Genomic DNA, 10,121 nt, shown 5'->3' with positions numbered 1-10,121 from the left:
TACGCTTACCGTAGCCCTGGAATATTACCTAAGTGATGACAAAGATTGCAGCAGGCAAAGCCCTAACCTCTGTTAGTGAAAACGGTCAAAAGGTAAAAAGATATATTACAAGATCAATAAAACAAACATGTCTTGTAATGAAAAATCAGGATATGAATTTAAAAATTGGTCTCACAAAATTCTACTCCTTATGACCAAATTGAGTAACATGCCAGCCAGTGAAGGAAGTATGCACATGTATATGCTGTACTAATTTGTTTCGCCATGACCATTGTCACAGGAAAGAAATGCACAGAGGTGTTCTGGATGCTTTTGCATATATGTCAAGAGCTGCAAAATGAATGTTGGTTGCAGGAGTGTGCAATGTGTCCTAGTGCCAAAGTGCTGGCTGTTGAAGTATCACACCTTCAGGATAATGATGAAACCTATGCATTGTGGGAGGAAGGAGGGATGGTGAAGAACACAGTAGAGCCAGAGAAGTTTGTTACAGAGGTTATGCATTGGGTCATGAAAGGAATACCTCACCATCATATCTGGAGGATTGAGAGGCAGTCCATAGCAGAATTAAAGTCAGCCACATACCATACATTATTCTTCATTTTGATTTTGCTAAGAACTGGCCTGTTGCTTTGCAGAATGAAATTCAAAGTTACCACTGGCAGACATCACAGATACCAATATTCACATGTGTTGCTCACTTCCTTTGAACATCACACTGTTTTGCTAATGTCAGTGATGATCTCATACATGACAGTGCACAGGCATGCTACACTGCCAGCATGATAATTGATGACATAGCATCTAGAGGCCACATTTATTTATTTACTTACACGTCAAGTTCCGGAGGACCAATTCTCCAAGGTTATATAATGTGTCAGTACATGAAATTACAACATAAAAGTAATAACAGATAAAAATACATGTTTATGAACCTGAAAAAATTCAGTCCATAAGTTTACTTACAATCAATAATACAATAAGAATCAGCTTAATTTTTCAAGGAACTCTTCAACAGAATGGAAGGAGTGACCCCATGAGGAAACTCTTCAGTTTCGATTTGAAAGCACGTGGATTACTGCTAAGATTTTTGAATTCGAGTGGTAGCTTACTAAAAATGGGTGCAGCAGCATACTGCACACATTTTGCAGAAGAGTTAAGCAAGTCCGATCCAAATGCAGGTTTGATTTCTGCCAAGTATTAACTGAGTGAAAGCTGCTTATTCTTGGGAATAAGCTAATATTGTTAATAAGAACTGACAGTAAGGAATATATATATATTGAGAGACCAATGTCAAAAGACTCGGACTCGTGAACAGGGGTCAACAAGAGGTACGTGAACTTATACCAGTTACTGCCCTAACTGCCTGTTTATGAGCCAAATATATCCTTTTAGAATGGGAAGAGTTACCCCAATATATAATACCATATGACATAAGCAAATGAAAATAAGCAAAGTAGACTAATTTTCATGTCGAACGATCACTCACTTCTGATATCATTCGAATAGAAAAAATTGTAGTATTAAGTATTTGAACAAGATCTGAAGCATGGGCTTTCCATGAGAGCTTACTACCTATCTGAACACCTAGAAATTTGAACTGTTCAGTTTCACTAATCACATGCTCGTTCTGTGAAATTAAAATGTCAGGTTCTGTTTAATTGTGTGTTAGAAACTGTCAAAACTGAGTCTTACTGTGATTTAGTGTTATTTTATTTTCTACAAGCCATGAACTTAGGTCATGTACTGCACTATTTGAAACCGAGCCTATGTTGCACACATCATCCTTTACTACCAAGCTAGTGTCATCAGCAAACAGAAATATTTTAGTTACCTGTAATATTAGAGGGCATATCATTTATATAAATAAGGAACATGAGTGGTCCTGAGACTGATCCCTGGGGCACCCCCCCCCCCCCACTTGACAGTACCCCACTCATACCCCACATCACAGCTGTTATCAACATTGTGAATAATGACCTTTTTCTGCCTGTGGCTAAAGTAGGGGGTGAACCAATTCTAAGCTACTCCCATATTCCGTAATGGTCCAACTTCTATAGCAATATTTTGTGATCAACACAATCAAATGCCTTAGTTAAATAAAAAAATATGCCAAGTGTTCAAAACCTTTCGTTTGGCCCAATCAGTACCTCACAGAGAAAAGACAATACAGCATTTTCAGATGTTAAATGACTTCTAAAGCCGAACTGTACATTTGATAGCAAATGTATTTCCTAAACATGTGTATGTGATTGATGGTGCAACATTTCATTTTAAAACCCGCTTTCAGCTTTATGAACTTGGTCATCGCTGAGCTATAGGAGTTCAATGAGAAGCGGAGGTGGGAGGGGGGACACGACCAACTCTTTTCAACAGTGCAGTGTTGATTGCTACATTGTAGGCCATTTTAATTCATGGAAAGCTGTGAAGAAGTAAAATCATGACAGGAGACAATAATAATTTGTGAACAATAGCATAAAAAGAAAAATAAGTATAAATATTCTATTTTTGTTATAAAATGTTTCAAACAAAAGTATGAATTGTTTTCCCACTCACTTATAATGTTGTAAAGTAATTATTTTGATTCCGAAATGCCAATTTTGCATGACCTACTTAAAATCAGCAATCAGTTTAAATATTTAAGTATCCATGATTTTTTGAGCTTCAGGGTAGAGCCAGGTCCACCTAAAAAATTTCTCATATTGTGTACAGACAAGTGTTGCCCACTCCGATTGTACATTCCCTAAGTACAATGGCCAACCAACGTACCATGAAATTTTTAGAGCATTTAGAATGGGGGTTTTGGAGAAAATTATTTCTAAAAAATAACACAAAATTTCAGATTCTTTAATCTTTATGTACAAATATTTTGACAGTCTAAGAATTTCAGGCATTAATGTGATAGCTGACAATTAGCAGTCCTTCCATCTTATCATTTCTCAGGACAGTTAACACCCTCTGATTAATCGGGTTTTCAAAACATAATATAGAAATTCGCAAAAAAATTAAGTGTGTGTGTGCATTAATAATGTATCATAGTATTGGTCACAAAGTATTTACTGAAAATAAATTCAGATCTCTCTCACTTTTGGCTTCTTTATCTCAAGTTTTCAATTTTTCCTTTCGTTATGACACTTTCACAAGTACTCTCATTTAGAGACGTCTGTAGTGTTTTAACAAATCGTCATAAAAACTAAATATTGTAGTTTTGGAGAGGTATCATGTGGAACTTCAACCACCTCTTTTTTTTCTTAGTAAACTTTGAAAAAGTGATGTTACACATTCACTCTTTACCTGTATGAGTGAGATGAAATTGCCCTATTTACCTTTTGAGAGTTACTCTTCTTTCCATGTCAAACATTCCCTCCCATACAGCCTTGGCATTAGAGGCAAACTTATTCGTTCAGATGCAGCCTCTTTACAGAAATACACCATCATTCACACCTCAGCCTTCATTAACCTAGTTCAAAAGCGTATTTCCCATCAGTCCAATTATGGTATTGACGATACCTCCGAAAAACAAGTTACGAGTACACCTCTTGTCACTTATTATTATCCAGGTCTTGAATGTATTAATCTGCTACTTCAACAATGCTCTGGCCCCCTAAAATCATCCATTCTGTTCGACATTTTGCCCACAGACCTAGAATATCTTTCTGTTGTCCTCCCAATCTCCATGTCAGACTATGCTGCTTCTACACCCAGTTCTGTACCCTATGGGTTCCTACACCTGTGACCCCCTCCCCCCCCACTACCACTTACACAGGCAAAACATATGCTACCAATGGGAGAGCCACCTGTGAAATGATGCATGCCATGTACAAGCTGCTACGTAAACACTGTTCGGCCTTTTAATTGGTATGACTACCACCAAGTTATCAGTTAGGATGAATGATGGGCACAGGCAGAAGTTGTATACTGGCGACACAGTACATTGTTGTAGAGCATGTTCTACAACATGACAGTTGTGACCTTGGTGCCTTTTTTTACACGTGCCATCTGGATTCTTCCCCCAAACACGTTTCTCAGAACTCTGCCGGTGGGAGGAGATTATTTTTTAGTATTTAATGTCCTATTGACAACAAGGTCATTGGAGACAGAGCACAAGTCTGGACTAGAGAAGTCTGGTGAAAGAAATTGGCAATGTCCTTTTGAAGGAACCATTCCGGTTGGTTGATTTAAAGAGGGGGAAGGGACCAAACTACCGAGTCATTGATCCCAACCATTCTGACATTTGCCTTAAGTGACTGAGCTGAATCACAGATATCAAGATGGCCAGACAGAGGTTAGGACCATCACCCTCCTGAGTGTGAGCCACTGCACCACCTCGCTCAGTCTCCAAGTGGGAACTGGCATTCCATATCCTTCATTCTCAGCACCCACCTGGCCTTAATTTACATTAATTTCTTAAGTCCCAGCATTTATTCACAGTAACAATTCCTTTTTCACCCCTGTTTAGTTTTATTATCTTACCTGTGGATTTTCACCCCCCCCCCCCCCCAACTCTACCACATACCATGTACTAAGCTTTCTGATCTTATTAACTTGAACAATGTTTCGGCAGTAAACTGTCTTGAGTATTACCTTGTCTTCCACCTTTAAGGTAAAGGTTTTCAAATGTCATCTGGTGCAATCCCCAACAATAAGGCTTACCTTATCATCCCATCTAGTAAGTCTCCCCTGACCCGCAGTTCTGAGTGACTTTTACGAACTCTCCCCTTTTTTAAACCTCACTAATCATTTTCTTTTGCCCCTCTTCCTTCCCCTTCAACACTTCTATCAGGAAGAGGAACCACTTACTCCAAAAGCTTGCAAATTTCAGTATCTTTATGTCTGTATTCTCCTGGCATTGCTTGGTTAGTAGATTTTTTTATCCATCCAATTACAGTAATGTTTTCAAAAATTGATTATTTTCATTAATAAATGAAATTGAATAATTAAATTTTTACATGTTTATATTGATAAAAACTTTAACTGGAAGTTACACATTTCAGATCTCTTGAAACATTTGAGCCCTGCAACTTGTGCATTACCGGTAATATCAGATCTTTACAATGAAATTGTCAAAAAGTTTACTCACCTTTCCTGCTTTTGTTCGCCAATGTCTTTTGTCACATTTTAGCACAAACCATTGAGAAAAAATTATTATACAAACCACGAAGTACACAAAATATGTGGTGCCCACATACAAACACAAGAGAGACGTCAGCATTTGCAGATTTGCAATTGGAATGTGTAGATTGAGTTGCATAACGAAATATTGCTGCTCACATATCACCGTGTCAACCCTAGAATGTAAGATTTGTTGTTACAAACAATATTTTGAAATTAAATTTCATGTAACGATTTCGTTTAGCAACATGCCTTCTAGAACAAGTCATATCGATATATGTTGAAATAGCATCTACCATGTAAGTAGGAGTCCTAACTGAGGCACATATTTTCAACTGTTCCCATTGATATTTATCAACGCCTGTAAGCAGCTAATGGTCTGGATTTCATTTTTCGAGAGATGCAAGATCACCTTCTTCACCATCTTCATATACATAACAATAAATATTTGACAGTCTTCCTTGTTTTGCTTCACCTTGTTCACCAACACTTGTTGCACTGCTTGCCTGCCTCTAACCATGTAGCAGTAATACCCTCATTCTACTGGAGTGATGGTTATTCTGTCTGTATTTATATAGGTGTGTGTAAACAAAATCACACTAGGCTAACTTTTCACCACTATCAAATGGAAATATAAAATTCCACTTTAACATCTTCGTAACCAGTAACAAACCAATATGGTAGTTTGACACTGGTCATCATATGAAATGAAGACCAACACGAATTCACAATTTCATTCATTACTGAGATACAGGAGTTAAACTATTTTGTAATGGAGCTATGGCACTGTTTTGTGATGAAACACTCAATGTGTAATATAAGTTTAATGATTTAACTCTTGTATGTGTGCCTTGAATATGTGTATTTTTGTGTAGTCCAGCCATTTCAATGGCTGACACTATGACGGTTAAACCACTCTCAACATACAGAGTTCTCCAAGTTCAGTTTCCTTTCAACCCTGAAAGCTCAACAATGAGTTTGAGATGTTTTTAAATTCACTTCTCCCTGGATGAATCAATACTAGCAAGCATTTTGTAATTTGACCAGTGTAAAAAAATTTAGCTACAGTTATGCAACAGAAACCCCCCCCCCCCCCCCCAAATAAAAACCCAGAATCTTAGTTGTGGTGACAGACTGATTTGTAGCACAACCAGAGGGCTAGATTAGATCAAAAGGTGACAGTATGGTTGTGACTTGGTGAAGCCAACAAATGTGAAAATATCAAATCTGGTCATGGTAACAACCTGAGCCTAATGTTTAATATTGCCATACTGAGAAGTACATGGGGCAGGAGAGGAGGAGAGGTTCCTACATGCAACAAGACATTTAGCTAGCTGACTGGCTAGTTCATTTGCACACCTCACTGAAAAATCTTCCAGGTAGTAGGGCTACAATGATTTGGCATTATAAAATACAAAAAACATTTCTTTTCATTGCGCAAATAAAAATTTCGTTCAGAGTGTAACAATGAATCAACATTAAAAATATGTATATATGTATATTTTTTACTGTAAACAAACAAGTTCACAGCAAGTTGTCCAAATAACAGCATATTGCCCATAAATTCAAAGATAATTCCTCTCATCGAATTGACTTTGAAGACTGCGTCCTCAACCTGCAACAAATACACATTCATTTCGACTTTGTATATCAGCACTTAATACTAATTTTTAATAAATGTACTTACATTTCTCCAGGTACACTATTACTTCACCTGCTGTGGGTCTAAGATTTAAATCGTGTTCTGTACACCAGTTGAATAAATGGATGATAGGCTCATATTCTTGGCTTAAGCAAGGCAAATCAGGTCTCGTTCCTGGAGGAGGAGGAAACATTATTCTCATTTTATATGAGCAACAGCAATAAATTTTGCATGGTCTCCTATCTCTCTAATACCTATCCAGTGCTATCGCAAAACAGGAGCAGAGAGAAGAAAATGAAGTGAACGATAGAAAGAAGAGTGAAAGCTTACCTTACAAGTCTAAAATTATAAACCAGAAGGCTGAAGAAGTCTAGGAAAGCCAAGGAAGAGATGGGCATTGTAACAGGCAGAGGCCTAATGCCGTAAGTACGGAAGAAGGAGAGTTGCAACACTTATTTTGTAATTAGGTCTATACATATGACATCCAGAGCTTTGGAGTGATTTGTTCAATACCTAGTTTTTCATCAGTGCTGTCATCTAAAGAACTCCCTGATGACCCACAGCCATCTGATCCTTTCCCAGATGATGGTGATGACGATGATTCTGCATCCATGTGGGGCGGATGAAGTGTCATCATCTCAAAAAGAACAAGACCAAATGAAAATATGTCAGCCTTACTGGTTGTTGGGCCAGAACCCATTGGCAGTACCTCTGGAGCTGACCACAGAAGTGTGCCAATGTAATTGTCTTCAGGGTTTATTCCATTCTCGTCGAGGCGTTGTGCCACCCCAAAGTCACATAATTTTGCAACTTCAAAATTACCTGTTAACGCCCACAATGACACTATTTAGATTTCTGAGTTGCACATAAAAGGATTAATCACAGATAATGAACACACATTACCTTTGATAAGTATGTTGTACGACTTGATGTCTCCATGTAAGATCATGCACTCTGAATGCAAGTAATGCAATGCATTTGCTATATCAAGACCAACTTTTTTAATAATAAAAGGTGGCAAAGGAGCTTCACACCGTTCTAAGAAATCTCCCAACGAAATTTCACATTTCTCCATTGCTAGGCATTTGCTGCCGTTCGAATTCAGCTCAAAAGCACGGAATTCTACTATATTCGGGTGCTGTAATTTCTTTAACAGGTCTGCTTCAATGTCCAAACGTTTTTCATAACTCCTGTCCATGCTGCTCCTCAGTAGTTTCTTCACTGCCCAAGGCGATCTCTCGTTCCCATTGCACGGCGACCTCTGCATACTATACACAGACACACCTAAAAACGACGCGAAACATGATTTATATTTTTCTCTCTTATGACAAAAATTTGGAGGATAAATATGGTTTACATGTTACACAAAGCCACGAAAACAGCCTTTATTAACATAATGAGAAATGAAAAAAACACACTCATCCGCCGGGCGTTTTACAGACAAGCTGAGAATAAAATTACACTCAATAATTAAAATGCCACATTAGCAACAAACTACTTACTGTACAACTTTGTGGCTTCACACTACATATAACTGTTCGAAAACAAGAACACGAAACCAAGCAAAACGAGCCTTACCAGTTCCAAAACCAATTTTCCTCATTTGCGGTGTAGGAGGAATCAGACGGTTTCTACCACGCGACTGTATTGGCGTATCCATGGCAGGACGCAAAACACGACAGACAAATCTAGGCTGTCAACCTCACTCGCACGACAAAACCCAATCAAAACACTATTCTTTCGGAAAAACAACAGCGATTGCCAAAACAAACTAAATTCAAACATTCGAACTGCTGGCGGCACATCAAAGATTACCACACAACATACATATTAATCAGTGATATAGTATTACATTTTTTTTGTGATCGAAGTCTAGTCAGTAAAATGTTTGGAAAATAGATCTATTTGCTTTATAACAAAAATATAACTTATTTTTATTCATACTTCAATCAGAAAATCACAGTACAAGCGACAGTGAATACAGAGGCATACGAACGTAGTATTTTAACATCGTTTCACACTTGACGGAACGGAACGAGGCGAAACTTCAAAACAGTAAAGCATTTCAACCTGCGGCATTCATACACGCCGTCATCAGAACGATAGTGGACTGGAGGGAACGTCAAAGTGAATGTTTCCCTGGAAGTTGTTTGTAGAGCCACTGTCGTCGACTACAAACATCGGAAGTTAACCTAATTTCGCTGCGCACCCTCGTACAGTCGTACTAGTAGCTTAGTTTGCACGTTTGTAGTTTCTTCGATTATATTTTATTATTTTGCTTTGTTTTAGTGACAATACAGTTGCTCCATGACGACTTAGATATTTTTCCATTGAATACCCTTCCACAAAACAGGCTAGATATCTGAAAGTAAAAAAAGCTGTATGTTTTAGAATATCTGGGTACAAAAATAGCCTACGTGTTTGTATATAAGAATATAAACTTAATTTTCATTCAGTAACCTATTTTAACTCTAAACTACATGTAGGAGGCGTGGATCAGATGTGGCTGAAATTCAGAGAAATGCTGTTGATGACAATGGAGAGTTTCAGACCAAGTAAATTAATAAGAGACACCATAGATCCGCCATGATGCACAAAGCAAGTTAGGATAATGTAACAGAAGCAACAAAGAAGCATGCCACATTAGAAAGAACGAAAACTCCCCAAAACTGGCAATGTTTTACAAAGGGGCGAATTTTAGCATAAACCTCTGTGCGAGATAGAAACTCCGTCTCGAAATCTGTAGAAAATCCAAAGAGATTCCGTATATAACTAAAGTGTTCAGGTCGCAGACCACAATCAACAGCTTCACTGCGTGATAGCAATGTTAATGTCAGCGACGATAGTGCCACAAAAGTGGAGTTACTAAATACGGTTTTCCGAAATTCCTCCACCAAAGGATATGTAATAAATATTCCAGGATTCGAGTCAATAACAGCTATCAATTTCAGTAATTCAGAAGTAGATACCCTCAGTTTAGCGAAGGAACTTATGTCATTCACTAAAGGCAAGTCTTCCAGTCCACACTATACCAATCAGTTTTTTTAGGAGTCTGTTGATGAATTCTTCCATTTTTAGCAATCGCATACCACTGCTCATTCGACCAAAGACCCATGCCTAAACACCAGAAAGTTGTACACGCCGCACAAATACACAAGAAAGGAAACATATGTAGTTGCTGAATTATAGATCCATATCACTGACATCAATTTGCAGTGTGGTTTTGGAACATGCAGGTTGTTCAAAAAATGATTATATCCTTTCCAAAAAATATTTTTGGGACCCCTGATGTGATATTAGAATCCCTTATATACCAAAAGTAAAGTAATTTATCAAAGCTTTTTACTTAGTTTACAAATATTCAATATAT

General features: G+C 37.7%; 1 protein-coding gene across 1 annotated transcript; it reads right to left on the bottom strand.

Annotated features, from left to right (window-relative positions):
* Positions 1-6,594: 6,594 nt before the first annotated feature.
* On the bottom strand, positions 6,595-9,514 carry LOC126279173 (lymphokine-activated killer T-cell-originated protein kinase). Its single transcript, XM_049979654.1, has 6 exons — positions 9,212-9,514; positions 8,330-9,113; positions 7,655-8,035; positions 7,265-7,573; positions 6,797-6,925; positions 6,595-6,724 (listed from the first exon to the last, which is right to left on the bottom strand). Exons 2-6 carry the CDS (start codon positions 8,409-8,411, stop codon positions 6,720-6,722), a joined length of 906 nt encoding a protein of 301 aa, XP_049835611.1. The 5' UTR covers positions 8,412-9,113; positions 9,212-9,514; the 3' UTR covers positions 6,595-6,719.
* Between the last annotated feature and the right edge of the window lie 607 nt (positions 9,515-10,121).

The sequence above is a fragment of the Schistocerca gregaria genome, chromosome 1 (genome assembly GCF_023897955.1).
Source record: "Schistocerca gregaria isolate iqSchGreg1 chromosome 1, iqSchGreg1.2, whole genome shotgun sequence".
In the NCBI taxonomy this organism is placed as follows: domain Eukaryota; kingdom Metazoa; phylum Arthropoda; class Insecta; order Orthoptera; family Acrididae; genus Schistocerca; species Schistocerca gregaria.
This window is presented reverse-complemented; position numbering and strand designations above follow the sequence as displayed.